Source organism: Puma concolor, chromosome E2 (genome assembly GCF_028749965.1).
Source record: "Puma concolor isolate L17-30 chromosome E2, mPumCon1.1.hap2, whole genome shotgun sequence".
Lineage (NCBI taxonomy): Eukaryota > Metazoa > Chordata > Mammalia > Carnivora > Felidae > Puma > Puma concolor.
Window position 1 is genome coordinate 45997214 of NC_141681.1, and position 18215 is coordinate 46015428.

The following is an 18215-nucleotide window of genomic DNA, read 5'->3' on the forward strand; positions in this document are numbered from 1 at the left end:
TCCACTAGCATGGTTTAATTTGTTCACCTTAGTGGCTATATAAACATGTTATGGAATGGATATAATTCCTTCCCTTTTCCAATTTCCCTATTGATGGGCATTTATTTGGATTCTAGTGTCTTCTTGCCACTAGGAATAATTTTATAATAAATATCCATATTCATCTGTCTTCATGTATTGGGGTTTTACTTCTAAGAGATTCCTCAAAGTGGCATAAGTACTTTAAATTATAATAGATGTTACCACATTGATTTTTTGAAAGAGCTGTAATGATTATGTTTCCACCAGTGGTGTATAAGAACCTTTGTTGGGACAGCAAAAAAGCAGTCCTGCTATTTTTTGTCAGTTTGATTGCACACAGTTATCTCATTAGGACTTTAAATCTTTTTTAATGTTTATTTATTTTTGAAAGAGAGAGAGTGCTAGTGGGGAAGGGGCAGAGAGAGAGCTCCAGGTTCCGAGCTGTCAACAGAGAGCCCAACGCAGGGCTCAAACTCATGAACCTCAAGATCATGACCTGAGCCGAAGCTGGATGCTCAACCCCACTCATTATGACACCCCATCTCATTATGAGTTTAATCTGTATTCCCCAACAACCACTGAAGCTAAACATTTTTTGATAGCCAGCCAGTTGGGTTTGCTGTTTTTACAACTGTCTATTCACAATACTTTCCCATGTTTTGCCACTGAGTTATCTTTTTCCTGTCAATTTGAAAAGCACCTCTTCTCTGATTGGCTTTGCAAATATTTCCCTCAAAAATATCGTGTACTGACTTTGTTGATGGCACCTTTTGCCATACAAAAGATTATACTTTTATGTAGTCAAATATTTTTCAATAGCCTTCAAGTATCTTTTGTTGGTAAAGTTAATCTTCCCAACTCCTAGATTGTACCTGTAGTCTCCTTTCATCTTTCCTTCAAGAATTTTATTATTAAACAATTTAAATCTTAAATTCACCTGGATTTTTTTTCATATGCTTTGGGGTATTAGTCAAATTTCACTTTCTTCCTGAGTAAAACCCAATTGTACCAGAATTCTTTTTAAATAAACTATTCCTTTCCCCTATAGCCTGAAATTCCACCTTTGCCATATATGAGAAAGCTCATATACACTTAGGTCTATTTCAAGATTTTCTATTCTGATCCATTGATGTATTTATCCTTTGCCAATACTTCATTAATTTGATTAAAGTGACTTCATGTTATATTCTGACATCTGGTATGAAATTCTTTTTCATACTTTTCTTGTCTAGATTGTTAGACATTTGTTCTTCCATATGGATTTTAAGATCATTTCACATAAGTTAAAAGAAAAAATCACTGACATTTAGTGTAATTCCAAAAGAAGTACATGTAAGTTATTAGATGTTTACAGAGAAAACTTAATTTCTATACTGTCTTTTTAGAAAATTACCTTTCAACCCAAAACAATTACTAGTCTCTTCATTTATTGATATATAATATCATCAAAAAGTTTCCCTCTTTTTAAATTGTTTATACCAATTATTTAATTTAATTTTTTTACTGCCTTCATTGGAAACTCCAACACAATGTTTAGTAAAAATAGACAGCAGTGAACACCCTTATCTCTAATACTATTAAATTCTTAATTTTCAAAAAATGGTTTTAGTATAAAATATGCTATAGGATTTTGGTAAAGTAACTCCTAAGTGGTTACTAAGTATTACAATTTAATTTATATTTTATTAGATTGGAAATGTTTGCAAATTCTATTAAATATCTTGTCAGCATTGATGGATGGCATCTTCTCTTTTAAACTGTTAATTTTATTGATTTATTTCCTATTACTGCATTGGCTCTGCATTCTTGGAATAATTCTTCCTTGGTCATTATGTCATTCTTTAGGTATATTGCTGAATTCTACTTGTTATTATTTTAATTATAATTTTTGTTTCTAAATTCATGAGTAAGACTGGCCTGGAGTTTTCTTTTTTCCAATTACCTTTATTTGGTTTTGGTGTTAAAACTTATTCTGACTTCATAAAATAAACTGGAGAACATAATCTATGGGCTGAAATACTTCAAATAACACTGGTATCAAGAAGAAACAATGAAATCATCTGGGCCCTGGAGCATTTTTCAATCCTAGATCTTTAATCACTTTTCCAAACTCTTCAATGGTAATTGTTCTATCAAGTTTCTACTTCTTGCAATTTTCCTAACTTATATTTTGCAAGAAAAGCATTTAATTCCTCTTTTAAAAACAGGTTGATCTAGATTTGTATGAAATATCTTTTATCACTCTTTTAATCATATCTTTATCTGTGATTTTTTTTCCCCCAGATTTTTATTTAAATTCCAGTTAATTAACATACAGTGTAATATTAGTTTCAGGTGTAGAATTTAGTGATTCATCACTTACGTACAACATCCGGTGCTCATGTGATTGTTTCCTTTCTCATTCTGGACCAGGCATTCTTACAGGAGGCATATCTTGAACAGTGTGGGCATTTGTTTTATTTGGAAGATGTGGCAGCTCAAGGAAGTAGATTTTTTTTTCAAGATTGGAATGATGAAACAATTTGGGTTTTCATGCCCAGGATATTCACAGGGAAATTGATAGGGAAGAAAAGTGGACATTGTTGAATTAATTTGCAAAAAGAAAAAAAAAAAACAGAAAAATTCTATCTTTGGTCGCTGCAAGAAACATTTCTGAATTATAAGACTCATATAAACACTGTCTTTCCTAATTTGCTGCAAAGGCATGTTAAGCTAAGACTAATAAAATAGAAGTAGTGCACAATATGCCAGGGCCACACTACTATTTGTCAAATAATGGCTGTGCTATCAAGTTTATAGTATTTTGTTCATCCAATATTAGGTTGTGAAACTATTCCTTAGCCTTGCCTTTTCAACATTAACAAATGTTCTTATTTTTTATATCGTTAAGACATTAAAAGACAATGGTGATATTTAGAGTGAAAAAGTTTGGTGAATGGCATTCTACATACTATGTGACAAATGTGCTTGATATTCACAAATCACATTAAATCCACATTTACATTCCCAAAATATAAATAATGCTTATTATGTGGCTCACTGTGGAATATGCCATAATATACCAATTCTTTTCACATATATTTTGTATTGTTATTCCATTAACATATTTTTAAACTTTCATAAGCCAGAGTGACCATGTTTATGTTTTATAAAGTGTTTTCTACAATCTTTGTATAAAGTTTTCTATCACAATTAGAACATGACTCCCCTTATGGTAAAAACATTTTGTCCAAATTCATTAAATCAATGAGATTTCTCCTGAAAATGAATGCTTCCACATACAATGAAATAGGATACCTTGCTTAAGGCTTCCCACAATTATCATGTTTTAATTCCTATAGGCATTCTTTCTGGCATGAATTTTCTGGTGTCTACTGAGGTTTGGCTTCTGATAGAAAGCTTTGCCACATTCACTGCATCCATAGGGTTTTTCTCCTGTGTGAGTTCTCCAATGTTTATTGAGGCATGATTTTTGGCTGAAGGATTTTCCACATTCTCTACAACGATATGGTCTTTCTCCTGTGTGTATTTTTCGATGTACATTGAGGTATGACTTCTCACCAAATGACTTCCCACATTCACTGCACACAAAGGGTCTTTCTCCAGTATGTGTTCTTTGATGTTCTCTGCGGTGTGACTTCTGAGTGAAGGCTTTCCCACAAAAAAAACATTCAAAGGGTCTTACCCCAGTGTGAATTCGCTGGTGTTTAATAAGGGTTGACTTATGTGAAAAGGCTTTCCCACAGTCAGTGCATCCATATGGCTTCTCCCCAGTGTGACTTCTCTGATGCCTAATGAATTCAGACTTGTAGCAGAAGGCTTTCCCACACTCACTACAGACATGGGGTTTCTCTGTAGGTGGAACCCTCTTACGTTTGTACACAAGAGAATTGGTTACTGTTGGTTTATACATAAGTGCTGGGTTGTGGCTAAAAGCTCTCTCACAGTGACTGCATTCCCAGAGTTTTTCTCCATTAGGTTTTCTATCATGGTTTGTATGCTGTAACAATTTCCCACATCCACAGCACTCATCTTTTTTTGAATAGTTTCTCGTAAAACCAATCAAGTCTAAATTATGGTTCACACTTTTTCCATAGGGGTCCCAGTTATTGGGGTCTTGAACTGAAGGAAAAAGATTAATGCTCAGAGGTGATATTTTCCCAAACTTATTGTCTTCATGGCTTCTTTCCTTGGGCAATGTTTTTTTGCTGATGAATGCCCCTTGTTTCAAAATCATGTCTTGCTGTCTTTTCCTCTGGACATTAACTTGACAAATGTTTTCTGGAGAAAATACAGCAAACCTTTCTTTATTCTATTATTATGATCTGGAATAAAATTACTTGAAAAATACCCTAAACATTTAAACAACACACAGCATATAAACAGACACAGCATGAACCATAACTAAATGCGGAGAAGGGTGCTGTATGAGAAGATTCACAACAGGCACAAATGAAATGGAACATGTCACAGAGTATACAAAGTTATAATTTTGAAGAAGATGGAATATTATAGACCAGTGGTTGGCAAACATGTTCTTAAAGGGTCAGAGAGTAAATATTTTAGGCTTTGTGGGCCATATGGTCTCAATCAAAATTATTCAACTCTCCCACTGTATTTGGGGAACACAGATAGTATGTAAATGTTAAAGCATGGCTGTGTTCCAATAAACTTTCTTCACAAAATCAGGTGGCCAAACTATAGGCTGTAGTCTGTCAATCTTGTTACTGAGGAAACGGGTTTAAGTGTCATATAGCACCTTGCTATTCAATGTGTGGCTCTTAAAAGAGGGAAAAGAAAGGCAGCTGATAGCCAGGTTACAATGTTTCAGGAAGGCTGATGAGCACAGTTTAATGAAGCAAAATACACCCCAAAGGGTACCAGTGTGTTGCTGTGACAGTTATGAGTATTGGTTCTGAAATGTGACCACATGAATTCAAATCTCTGTTTGGTCCCTTACTATGCTATATGTTCTTAGATAAGTTTCCTAACTTTCCTGTGATCGTTTCATTTGTAAATGGAGTAATAAAGGTTGGATACCTCACAGGTCTTGTAAGGGTTGAACGAGATGATATATGTAAAAGGCTGAGAACAGATCTGGCATATAGCGAGCACACACTGAGTGTTGGCCAGTAATTCTAATGCTGTTACTGCTACTACTACAACCAAGGTGGATGAAAGGTGACTGGTGGTAATTTCAGAGACATTTTGGAGAGAAGCACGAAAATAACTTGAATGGTATTTTCATAATGTAATATTAATTCAGTTATGTGATTACAAAACCAAGAGTGAGTGGCATAAAGAGATGTGGGAACAGACAACACTGACTCTTCTTACTAAGTTCATGACTCTTGTGGAGAAGTAGTTCAGAGGCATCCTTAAGAGTAGGTTACCAACACTTGGGGTACCATGGGTATTGTTGCAATATTTTACAGAGCTGCTAGGAAAGGGGCAGTTATTCTGAATGTTATAAGGAAGTGGTTAAGATGGGCCAAGCTCAGTCATCTCCTTTACCACCCAGTTGTCTTTGGTTACCTGAAATTCAATACTTCCTCTTCTGTGACTTAAGGAAACTAAAGGACTAAGGGATAACTTAAAGGATTAGGGAAAGGATGGGAAGTGAGAGTATGGGTATGGCAGGCAGGTCTGAGGCATTTTACCTGGAAACTGTGGGAAAAGGGAATAGGAAGGGACCAGCAGGAGCGGGGGAATGACAGCAGCTTATTTGTGAGAAAGCCTCAATATGATGGAGAAGGTAACCTTAAGAGAAATGAAGGATTCTGGAGATAGGGGATGGAGCAAGAGCACAGGGAGAGGTGAGATTTAAAGAGGAAAAGGAACACCTGGATAAGGGAGGTGGGGTGCATGGAGGTTGAAGGACATCAAGAAGGCTAAAGCTCTCAGAGAAATGTCTCCAGTGGCTTGCAAAGCTCTAAGGCTTTTGAAAGGTGGACTCAACAAAATCCCAAAGGTGCCAGCCTCCCATAGCACCTCTTGCTGGATTTATCATACTTACCCTGACAGTGGCAGCCCGAGCATGCTGCCTCACAAATCCATGGTGCTTCTTCCTGCTCCAGCTTGAGGATCACATATGGTTTAGTGCCTTCATAACCTGTTCCAGGGAAATGATCCAGGCCTTGGGCTGAGCTCCTTGGTCTTCAGGGCCACTCAGGCAGCATTAAAGGCTGCACAACAGACATTGGACTTGGGAGAAGACTGTACACACACCTTGTCCAGAACCCAAAAGGAATTAGTAACTCAGGACCACTGAAACTCAAGCCAAACTCACTGAGGCAGCACAGTATAAGGGTTAGGGATGCAGACTGTGCAGCCAGACTACTGGGGTTCAAATCCTAGCCTGGCTCTATTATGTACTTGGTGAATAACACTGGGCAAGTGACTTCACCTATTTGCCTCTGTTTCCAAATGTGTAAAATAGTGGTATAAATAGTACCTACCTCATGGGGCTCTTATGAGGATTAAATAAGTTAATATGTTAAAAGTGGCTGAAATAGTGTCTGGCACATAAAAAGTATTTGGTACTTCAGAGGCTCTAGGTATCTCAGTTACTTTTAGCAACTGAAAAATGAAAGGCGGTCAATCAACCACAATCTAAATTGTGTGGAGGAGTTCTTCTTACCCACTGAAACAAGGTTGCTATAGGTCTCCAGCATCACATCCCGGTACAGTGCCCTCTGAGCAGGATTCAGCCTGTACCACTCCTCTTGAGTGAAGCCCACTACCACGTCTTTGAATGACACAGGTCTCTGCTGAGGATGAAATGACACTGAGTCATGTGGGAAAAATGTAGCCGGGGTAGATGGTATGGAATTTTTATGTTCCTAGGTCAGAGCTTATCATGATCATTTATCTACCTAGAATACCTTTTACATTCCTGGCTTTAGGCCATCTATGGTAGGAAAAATAACAATCTCACTGGAACCTACTGCCACATACACTTTGAGTCAACAGATACTGACTGAAGACCTGCTGTGTATAACCCAGTGCTGGTTGCTGGAAACACAATCATGGATGGTTCCTGACCTCAAGGAGCTGACAGCCCAGCAAAGAGCAATACGTAAAGCCATCAGGGTGAAAGTATAAAAGCTATGGTGGCAAGACATCTAGGTTATAGCATATAGAAAAGTGTGAATGTTTCAAAGGCTAGTAAGGCTTCAGAGCTACGGGATATGTGGAGCTGAGTCTCCTCTACAGAAAGATGGAGAAACTACAATCCTTGCAGAGGGAGCAGCATGAACACTGGCATGGGAGCAGCACAGTGATTTTAAGGGCTACAAGGGCTACAAGTAGCAGGAAGAGAATACAGGGGCCTGTGGGTGATGAGATGATGGACTTTAAATCAATGGAAATATCAAGGAATAGGTGTGTATAGAAAGCACATTCTAGAAGGCATGTGGTGAGTTTCCTGCATTCCACATCAAGTGGTATACCAGTAACTCTAAGCAGACTGAAAAGTTAAGGGTATATATTGAATTCCTAAAGTAACCACTAAAATTATAGTGCAAACAGGTATACTGAAGTAAACGAATTTCAAAAATATTTAATACACACACACACACACACACACACACACACACGAGAAAAGAAATAAAGGAACAAAAGGCGATAGGACAAACAGAAAACTAAATACTAAAAGGATAGATACAAATCCAACCACACCAATAATTATATTAAATGATATTAAATTATAATATAAATTAATATAAGATTGAACACTCCAAAAGGCAGAGATTGGTAGGCTGGATAAAAAACCTGCCTAAAGAAGTACAGAACTCACATAATTTGAAAGTGTAAGGATAGAAAGAGAAATGTGATGGGGGACCTGGAGAGAAGTGAAAAGAAAGACCGTAATAATGCAGGTGGAAGATGATGTTCACAAGTAGCACAGTAAGACACAGCGAGACAGAGAAAAGAAAGAGTAAAGACGAGCAGAACCCGAACCTTAACTGGTTGTGGGGAGTGAGTGAAAAGGGGTAAGGGTAACACCCAGGTGTCTCAAAGCCAACTGGGTGATGGTGGTGGTAAATCAGAAGTGAGAAAAACAGCAGAAGCAAAGAGGATGTGTTGTTAGTCATGTCTGGGGACAAATGGGTGGAGACACTTAGCAGGCAGTGGGATGGACGCAGGAGTCTTGTAGCAGAAGCAAGATCAGGAAGGGAGCTAAAAGCTCTGTGAGCCATCAGCAGAGAAATGGTAGCTAAGATTGTTAGTGTGGGATCTCTCTGCAGGGAGACAGGATGAGCAAAGTGCCTAGGCCAGAGCCCCAAGGGACACTAAAGAGTTCAGCTGGACCCAAAGAAGGACCCATGGGTATTAACCTACAGAGGGCACCTGTGATGTTAAGATATATTAAGAAATATATATTTGGTCTTCCTTCATGGTTCCTAGAACAGAGCTTCTTAAACCCTTGTAACTTCCTGAGTAATAGGGATAATAGGAGTATCTTTTGTTATTCATAACAAGCCCCAGTCAAGGATACACGAGTTTATGCTAATGACACAGATGGGGGCTGGTTGCCACAGGAACTAGCCATGTGATTAGAGGGTTGGAACTTTCAGTCCCCTTTTCCACCCCCTCTAGATGGGGGTGGGTGTGGGTGGGCGGTACTGGAGATTGAGCTGATCCCCAACTCATGATTTAATCAGTGATGCCTACAAAATGGAAATCCCATGAAAACCCTGGAGGGCTTCCAGGTTGGTGAACACATCTGGGAGGATGCACACCCCAAACTCCACAGACAGAAGCTCATATGCTAAGGACCATTCTGTACCTTCTCATCTGGCTTTTCATTTGTAACCTTTATAATAAACCTATAATAGTAAATAAAGTGTTTCCCAGAGTTCTGTGAATCACTATAGCAAATTATCAAAACTAAGCAAGGGGTCACAGGAACCCCTGAATTACAGCTAGTTGGTCAGAAGTTCAGGTGACAACCTGGGATGCAACTAGCATGGGGGGGGGGCAGTCTTGTGAGACTGAGACCCTAACTTGTAGGGTCTGTGCTAACTCTGAGTTGAATTAAATTGTAGGACACCTAGTTGGCATCCACATAGAATCAGAGAACTGTTTGGTGTAAGGAAAAGTAATCCTCTATTCCCGTGAGTAGAGGAAACTAACTATGATACATCTTCAACTGACGGTAAAGAATGAACCTGGCCCAAAGAGAGGTTTGATCTTTGCACTCAGCTCCTGGGAGTTAATCTCTAAGCCCCTGGAATGTTCTGTGTGATAAGACTGCCTTTGTTTACCTGGGGGCTTTGGGCCACATGGGATGGTCTAACAATGTGATTTCTGGTGGGGGCTTTGGGTCACAGGCATCAGCTCAACCTCAGGAGGTGGCTGTACATCTCTTTGAAAAATGTGGGATCCTACAGTGGCACCTGAGCAGTGGCCCAAGCAGATGGGCTGGAAGGCAGGACCAAAACCAGGGTGAAGCCATGGATGCTGGTACATGAGACCCTAAGACCCATACCAAGGCCATGTACATAGTGGGTAACAACCAGATATCCTCTCTGATGCCAGAATGACATACCATGGTAGAGGGAGAGTAGCAATCAGGCTTTTATCACAGAGCACGGAGCCTGGGTCAGTTGACAACTCTGGGTTGATATTTCCCAAACAGAGCTAATTGGAATGGGAATGAGATGGGATGGGATGGAACAGAACAGAACAAAATAGATGTAATCTGGCACCCAAAAGGCCATGTCATTTTCACCAAACATAGGACGTAACATTAAGGTTGTAAAATTAGCATGGCTTAGTGATTGAGTGTGAGAGGGAGAAGGTGGGGAGAAGTCAAGGGTAAATCTCAGGGTCCTGGTTTGCCCCGTGTGATGGTACCATTTCCCGAGGTGGAAAACTGGGGCACAAAAAGGTTCAGAGACTTGTGCAAGGTCATACAGATAGTAAGAACTGGGATTAAAATTCAGCAGTCTGGTTCCAAAGTCTGTGCTCTTATCCAGTATATGGTGCTGCCTTCCACACAGAAGGGGGCAAAAGGTGCGATCTAATTTAGCAGAACAATAAAAAAGCATCTTCTGATTTCAACCTCAGTGAAGTCACCTGGGATCTTGGCCAGAAAAGTTTTAGTAAGGTGGGAAGAAAGGATGTTGGACTCAAGAAAGAATAAGAAACATGGGATGCCTGGGTGGCTCAGTCAGTTGACTCTTGATTTTGGCTCAGGTCATGATCCCAGGGTCGTCGGAGTCGGGCTCCATGCTCAGTGTGGAGCCTGCTTAGGATTTTCTCTCTCCCTGCCCCTCTCCCCCACTCACACACACACTCTCTTTAAAAAATAAAAATAAATTAAAAAAAAAAGAAAGAATAAGAAGCAGGACATGGAAACACCAAGAGAAGGAAATCACCACAGGAGGTGAAGGAGGCCAGGGGAGAAAGGCAAGGATTTTTTGGTTTGGAAGTGGTGATGGGTTCTAGGGTTGGAGGCACTGATGGTGGTTGTAGGGACAAGGGAAAAGATCTGGGAAAGGGGAGAGGATGAGTCTTCAGAAAGAGATATCCTTGCTGGAGGGAGGCCTCCAAAGAGGTTGAAATGCAGGAACTCCAGGGCTGAGGGGTTCTTGTCAGGACACAGGGCCCTTCACAGTCCAGAGATGGTGAGGAAGGTAGGGGGAGCTGGGAACACTTCACACTGAGACTTGCTAGGGAATAAGATGTTTAACTGTTTGCTGCCAAACTCATAAAAACAGTTAAGGGAATGACAGTAATTTAAATACTGGAGAGCTCATCTGTTTCCCAGTCTAGATCAAAGCTACAGATACCCTGGATCAAAATCAGGACTTCCATAAACGTAGAGGAAGCTTCCTGCCTGTCCCCTCTGAAAAGAAATAATATTTGTATTTTCAATTACTCTAACTGAAATTTAGCATTTTATTCCATTACATATGTGGGCCACAAAGCACAGAGGAGTTAAAACTTCCTGCAACCCTGGGGCACCTGGATGGCTCAGTTGGTTGAGCTTCTGATTCTTGATTTTGGCTCAGGTCATTATCTAATAGTTCATGGGTTCAAGCCCCAGGTCCAGGTTTGTGCTGACGATGCAGAGCCTCCTTGGGGTTCTCTCTCTGCCCCTCCCCCACTCGTGCATGAGCATGTGCTCACTCTCTCAAAAAACACATTTTAAAAACTTAAAAAGAGGGGTGGCTCAGTCGGTTGAGCGTCCGACTTCAGCTCAGGTCATGATCTCACAGTCTGTGGGTTCGAGCCCCGCGTCAGGCTCTGTGCTGACAGCTCAGAGCCTGGAGCCTGTTTCCAATCCTGTGTCTCCCTCTCTCTCTGTCCCTCCCCCAGTCTCACTTTGTCTCTCAAAAATAAATAAATATTTTTAAAAAATTTAAAAAAAAAACTTAAAAACACTTCCTGCAACCTCAACACAGATTGTGGTCCCAAATACTAATATGTACAACCTCTAGCATATTTTAACTGGAAAAAAAGGGGGTAGACAGTATGTGTAAGTATCTTGCCATTGTATCTACATGTAGAGAGAAAAACTGTGGTTTTCCACCCGAATCCCCCTGAAGGACCACGGTATTTCTCCCAGCTGCTAGAAGACTGGCTACTGCAGGCTTCAGACCTTTTGCAAACCGCACTTGGTCAAAGGGAGGTACCCCACCCAACCTTAAGTCCCCCACCACGGGGCAGAAAACCAATGACTGGTTGATTTCCGAATATAAAGGCCTCCTTGGCTCCATTCAGGACAAAGTTGGAGTTGGAGGGCCATCCTAATTTCAAAGCATCATGTAAGATCAGCTGGTGCCGTTTAACTCCCTCTGCCTAATCCTGCTTCCTTCACTCTTTATAGATGTTCCAAGAGTCTCCCTACTAAACTTCTTGTGTGCAAACCTCCATCTCCAAGTCTGTTTTCTAAGAACCCAATCTGTGACAAAGTATATATGCTTGAAATGCACATATTTTTTCTAGAACAGTTTCCCAAGGGAAACTAGGTTACTTAAATGTCACACTTACCTGGTACTCAATCATTTTCTGTTCTTGGAAAAAGATTTGAATCCTGTGAAGACAGAGATTGGGGGGAGAAGGAGGAGAAAGAGAACAGAGCTGTGAGGAACCAGGCCCATCCTGGAACATGCAAAGTCCCTATGTAAATCTTGTATAAAAACCTATGCTTTAAATCACTGTGGTAGAAGAAAAAATATAGGGCCATTCAATTCAGAATGTGAATGCATAAAACAGACCCCCCAGGAAGTAAAAGCTGCTACCAAGTAAGAAGTGAAAATTTATTTAAAAACAAAATCCTTAAAACTTAAATAACTGGCTCCATGGAGCCACGTTCATGCTCTGAATAAGATCACATTTGCACAAGGACAATACGTTTTCTCTTAAAGGCAAAATGCTTCGGTTTTACCTCTTATTTACTTTTAAAGTTTGCACTTAGTTCACCTACTAGTTTTTATGAAATCCTATATTTAGGATGCTTTTTCTATAATAATGTTATTATTTTTTTAAAGTATAAACTGAAAAGAGGCTTTTGTAACTTATTACAAAGAACTTAAAGCAAAATAAAATAACTGCATAACATTAGTAAAACTAATAGTTACTTAAACTATGGCACAAATGATTACTAAAAGCTAAACCTTGTTATTCATCCGGAATATTATTAAGTGTTGTCGTTAAAAAATAATTTTCAGCGAATGAGAACAAACAACTGTTACTTTTTCTTTTTACTTTTTTTTTTAATGTTTATTTATTTTTGAGACAGAGAGACAGAGCGTGAACGGGGGAGGGTCAGAGAAAGAGGGAGACACAGAATCCGAAGCAGGCTCCAGGCTCTGAGCTGTCAGCACAGAGCCTGCCACGGGGCTCGCCCTCACGGACCGTGAGATGATGACCTGAGCCGAAGTCGGACGCTCAACCGACTGAGCCACCCAGGCGCCCCAAACAACTGTTACTTTTTAAAAAATTTTATTTATTTCTTTTGAGAGACAGAGAAAGAGTGCAAGCGGGGAAGAGGCAGAGAGAAGGAGAGACAGAATCCCAAGCAGGCTCCGTGATGTCAGTGCAGAGCCCAACGCGGGGCTCAAACTCACAAACTGTGAGATCAGGACCTGAACCAAGATCAAGAGTCAGATGCTTAACCAACTAAGGCACCCAGGCGCCCCAACAATTGTTATTTTCAATTAAGGTGTTTAATTAAAGAGATAACTACGTGGCTTAAATTATAAAAGAAAAAGGGTAAATCATAGTTTAAGAGTATAAATATTTTACGATGTACTTGAATGTTTAATGTTAAAATCATCAATGGGATAACTCCTGATTTTAAAAATTATATCTTTTGTGGCTGTTCTCACTGAAGTAACTTGAGGTGGTGTCATCCCAACTAGAAAAACCTGCTAGTACCCAGATTCTGATCTCTTCCACTAATTTCACCAAAAAGGAACTAAACCTCTTAGGGAAATGGCTGAGTCCACATCTGGAGCAAAGAACACAAAATGCATCTCTGTAATATTAAGTGCCAGAAAGCAAAGACACTTCTTCAGTGATGGGTCCTGGCAAAGGGACAGAGGAGCCAGCCTCACAGGCTCTAACCATGAGAGAAGGAGTGCTAGTTTCAAGGGGAAAAAATTCTTTCAAAAAGAATACGTTCTCCTGTCTTTGTTTTACAGAAGTCTTTTCTCACTAATCTGACAAATCAATCATCTTTTGAAAAAGGAAAATAATTTTAAAGTGCTGGAAATATTCTCTGTCATAATCTAGGCAGTGGGTACATGAGGGTACACATGGAAAACTTCTTAACATATAATGCTAAATGAGTTAATGATTTACTTTTAGCAGACAATAAATATCCACTCTCTCTTAATTGTATCAAAATGCTTTGAAATATTGTACAGGTCAGACAACATAAGTCATATAGCACAGTTAGTGTGAAAGAGGCATTTAGCTGTCCTATCAGTAATAGAAGGACTGAGCAGTGAGCTTATTATGCTTTTTGAAATATTTTTTTCTGTCCTGAGGTATAATTTACATAAAATAAATGAATCCAGTTTAATTGTATAGTTCAATGAGTTTTGACAAATGTATTCACCCACATAACCACCACATTATCAGGATATGGAACATTTCCAGGAACATCCTGTTCACAAGATAGAATAATGAATTTGTCTTAATGATGCTAAGATTAACTACTTAGATTCCTGTCTCTAGAATAAAAAAAGTGATTTCCTTGAATGCCAAATAAAATATAGATACTTCTTTGCTTAAAAAATAATCAAGTTATACCAGTAAGTCAAAAAAATAGTTAAAAAAAAAGGAAGATCTACTGTTTGAATTTCATTTATATGAAGGTCAGAAACAGGCAACCCTAACCTATGTCACCGCTTTGACTAGGCACTGCTTGGGAGGGGTGGGGGAAACCTTTGGGGTGCTGGAAATGTTCCCTATTATGATCTGGGTGGTAGGTACATGAGTGTGCACATGTGGAACGATTCATTAAGCTACACGCTGTTCTCTATGCACATCTCAAGTTAAAAAAAAAAATCCCATTATTTAAAAAATATATGTGTAGAAAAACTTTTGGTATGAAATACAATAAAATGTTAGTGTTTCGATTTGGGTGGCAGGATGTTTCTTATTCTAATCTGTAACTGAAACACACACACAGGTACATACTTCATTATTTACAGATCATTATTCCACTGCTTTTTTTCATCATGAGGGAAGCCACAGGAGGGCTGTGAAAGGAAGAGAAGGTTCTCTGAGAGAACTGAACCGTCCACTAGGGACAGAGCTGGCAGGAAAGGCCTAAGGCCCAGCAAGCTGGGGCAGTTAATCCAGCTTTGGAGAACTACTCAATCCTCTAAAAGAGTTTACTCCCTCCCTCACCCTCCTGGACTGAGCTACTCAGCTTTGGCCTGGTCTCCAAGGCTGCAAGGTTCCAGCTGAGTGGTGGTGAGGCAAACATGTCAGCGAATGGGTATCTGGAGGCCTGTGTTCTGTGGCCTGGGAAAGTCACTTCCTTCACTTTTAAATTTTTTTTTTTTTCAACGTTTTTTTTTTTATTTATTTTTGGGACAGAGAGAGACAGAGCATGAACGGGGGAGGGGCAGAGAGAGAGGGAGACACAGAATCGGAAACAGGCTCCAGGTTCCGAGCCATCAGCCCAGAGCCTGACGCGGGGCTTGAACTCACGGACCGCGAGATCGTGACCTGGCTGAAGTCGGACGCTTAACCGACTGCGCCACCCAGGCGCCCCACCTTCACTTTTAAATAAGATGGCAGCATCAATGGATGCAAAAACCATTGGCAAAAGCTGGGTGAAAAAATAGGGTATTTCTATAGTATCTAAATATCCTCCCCAAGATATTTATTAATTATAAAATGAGGAGGCGCCTGGGTAGCTCAGTCGGTTAAGTATCTGACTCTTGATTTTGGCTCAGGTCATGATCTCACGGTTTGTGAGTTTGGTGTTCCATGCTTTTAGCACGGAGCCTGCTTGGATTCTCTCTCTTCCCCGCACTCTCTCTCTCTGCCTCTCCCTGGCTTGTGCTCGCTCTCTCTCTCTCAAAAAAAGAATAAAGTGAACTTAAAAAAAATAGCAACTTTGCCTTGGAGAAACCTGGCAGATATCACCTTAGCCTTAACCTTGTGATATTAACAAGTGATGAGACATATCATCATGTGCCCCCTGATATGATACACTGTGACGGGCACAACATCCCTTCCGTGATATTCTGCCCAAAATGAATACTTGAATCTAATCACAAAGAAACAGACAAAATCATACTGAGTGACATTAATACAAAATAGCTGACCAATGCTCTTCAAAAATATTGAAACTTTATGAAAGACAAAGACTGAGGAACTGATCCCAATTAAAGCAGACTAAAGGGATGTGTCAACTAAAGGTAGCAGGTGATCCCAAACTGGATTCTAGAATGAAAAAAGAAATGTTGCCATGAAATGGCACTATTGGTTCACATCTGAATATGGACTGTGGATTGGATAATGGTATCAAATGAGTGTTAACTGCCTGATTTTGAAAACTGCTAGTTATATAAGGAAAATGTTCTCATTCTTAGGAAATGTACACTGAAGTATTTTGGGGTAAAGGAGCACCATGTTTGTAACTTACTCTGAAAAACTTGAGAAAAAAAGTATAAAAATAAATTTATAACATTATATTTAGAGAAAGAGAGGATGTGATTGTAAACATTTATCTAGGTGAACTTATATGAAGAACACATAAAAGCTGACAGTAATATTCCTGCAAATCTTCCAAATAGAGTTTAATTAAAAAAAAATCTATAGCTATAGTAGGTCTGCTGCCACCAGAACTCTGAGAATCCAGGAACTTTTCTGCCCCTTGTCAGGATGGAGTGAATTCCCCATATTCCCAGAGGCCAGGTAAGGTGGCAAAAATGATAAGGGAGCAACCTAGAGTCCAGAAAGTGCTAGTAAGAGTAAGGGAATGGGTTGACCACATCCCATACTACAAGATGGCAGAATGCACTATGTTGGACCGAGGTCTCCTTCCCTTAAGAGAACACGCCTATCACACTTGACCTTCCCTGCTTTCCCCTTCACTTCGGTCTCTCTGAATCTTGGAACCAACCCTTTCCCTACCCTGAGCCATGGAGGGTCTCTGGAAGGAATGATGCCAAGTTGAGTCTTGCTCAGCTTCTGGCTAAGGGATGATGCTATTTCCTGCTACTTAGGAGTCTTTGCTCTGGCAAGAGGTCTCGGACCCTACGTTCCTCCTTCAGAAGAGATTCTTTTCTCAAGATCCCCTCTCTGGATCCAGAAGATCTTCTACCTGGCCTGCTAGTCCCTCACAGCTCCATCTCTCAACAGTAACTCACCCTCAGCTGTAGCCCCAGGCAGGGCCTTCTGTAGACTTGACCAAGGTCCTGTGGAGCCCTGCTGTCAGCGAAGTGGTGGGACCCACAGGTGTACAGGGGACTCAGGTAACCTGAAGATAAACAGACCTCAAGGTAAGAGTCATCCACCAGTCCCTCCTCAATACTCTCTGAGGCTCAAGAGGAAGAAGTCTGCGGAGGACTATGCAGGAGACATAGCTGAGTGATGGCTCTGCTGTGGGTGCGGGGTAGGGGGAACTTCTGGAAAGACTGTGAGCCTTGGAATCATCACATAGAAGACTGAACCAAGCAATTCCTCTAACTGACTGGGGGGAATCTAGGCCAAATAATTTACCTGCCTGGGGCTCAGTTTATTTATCTGTGAAAACAGGAATGATAAATGATAAAAATAATTTTTATTTTAATGTTTATTTATTTTTGAAAGGGAGAGACAGAACGTGAGTGGAGGAGGGGCAGAGAGAGAGAGAAAGACACAGAATCTGAAGCAGGCTCCAGGCTCTGAGCTGTCAGCACAGAGCCCGACGCAGGGCTTGAACTCGTGAACTGCGAGACGTTGGACACTTAGCCAACTGATCCACCCATGTGCCCCAATAAAAATAATTTTTAAAAGCCCATCTGTAGAGGCTTTCCATAAGTTACCTCATTTAATACAAAATTCAGGTATGGTTGAAAGGGGCTGAATTATGACTAACACTTTTATCCTTATCACTTAGGAAATTCCAAGGGTTTCAGAAGATCTGTGCCAGAAATGCACTGAAAGACCAAAAATATATTTCTTCTTACAAATCATAGTATCACACAGACTAAAATAAGAAGGGCAGGAAACAGTAATTGGGTGCACATGGTGAAATTAAAGAGACGTTGTTTTCTAACTTCTTTCAACAATAAGGTAAAATTATTTAGAAATTTTGTTTTTCACTAAAAAGCAGATTATTTTTCGGGGCGCCTGGGTGGCTCAGTCAGTTAAGTGTCTGACTTTGGCTCAAGTCATGATCTTGTGGTTCACGGGTTCAAGCCCTGCATCGGGCTCTGTGCTGACAGCTCAGAGCCTGGAGCCTGCTTTGAATTCTGTTTCTTCTCTCTGCCTCTCCCGACTTGTGCTCTCTCTCTGTCTCTCAAAAATAAATAAATGTTTTTTTAAAAAAAGGCAGATCATTTTTCTACTAAAGGGACTGTCTGCATACCCCTAGTACAGCAAAGCCACAGTGCCACATGCTCCAAGGAAGGAAATGTGAAAAACAAGGTTCCCCTCCTCCCTCAGCCTCAAGTTCTCCCCCAAACTGAGCAACACTGGGGGAAGGCAAAGTCAATCACTGTCTTTCTTGA

The 18215-nt window shown here is 40.2% G+C and overlaps 1 protein-coding gene across 3 annotated transcripts in view; it reads right to left on the reverse strand.

The window, feature by feature from the left end:
- Positions 1 to 453: 453 nt before the first annotated feature.
- Positions 454 to 18215, reverse strand: part of ZNF793 (zinc finger protein 793) — a 28251-nt gene continuing 10489 nt past the window's right edge. Inside the window, exons 3-6 of one of the 3 annotated variants that reach the window (XM_086691087.1) lie at positions 12025 to 12067; positions 6662 to 6791; positions 6038 to 6133; positions 454 to 4302 (exon numbers count right to left, since the gene is read on the reverse strand). In XM_086691087.1, coding sequence (XP_086547213.1) covers positions 3350 to 4302; positions 6038 to 6133; positions 6662 to 6791; positions 12025 to 12067 — 1222 coding nt within the window. In that variant the 3' untranslated portion in view covers positions 454 to 3349. Of the gene's footprint in view, positions 4303 to 6037; positions 6134 to 6661; positions 6792 to 12024; positions 12068 to 16871; positions 16982 to 18215 lie in introns of all 3 variants that reach the window. The other 2 variants (XM_086691088.1, XM_086691089.1) reach the window with 2 other exon arrangements.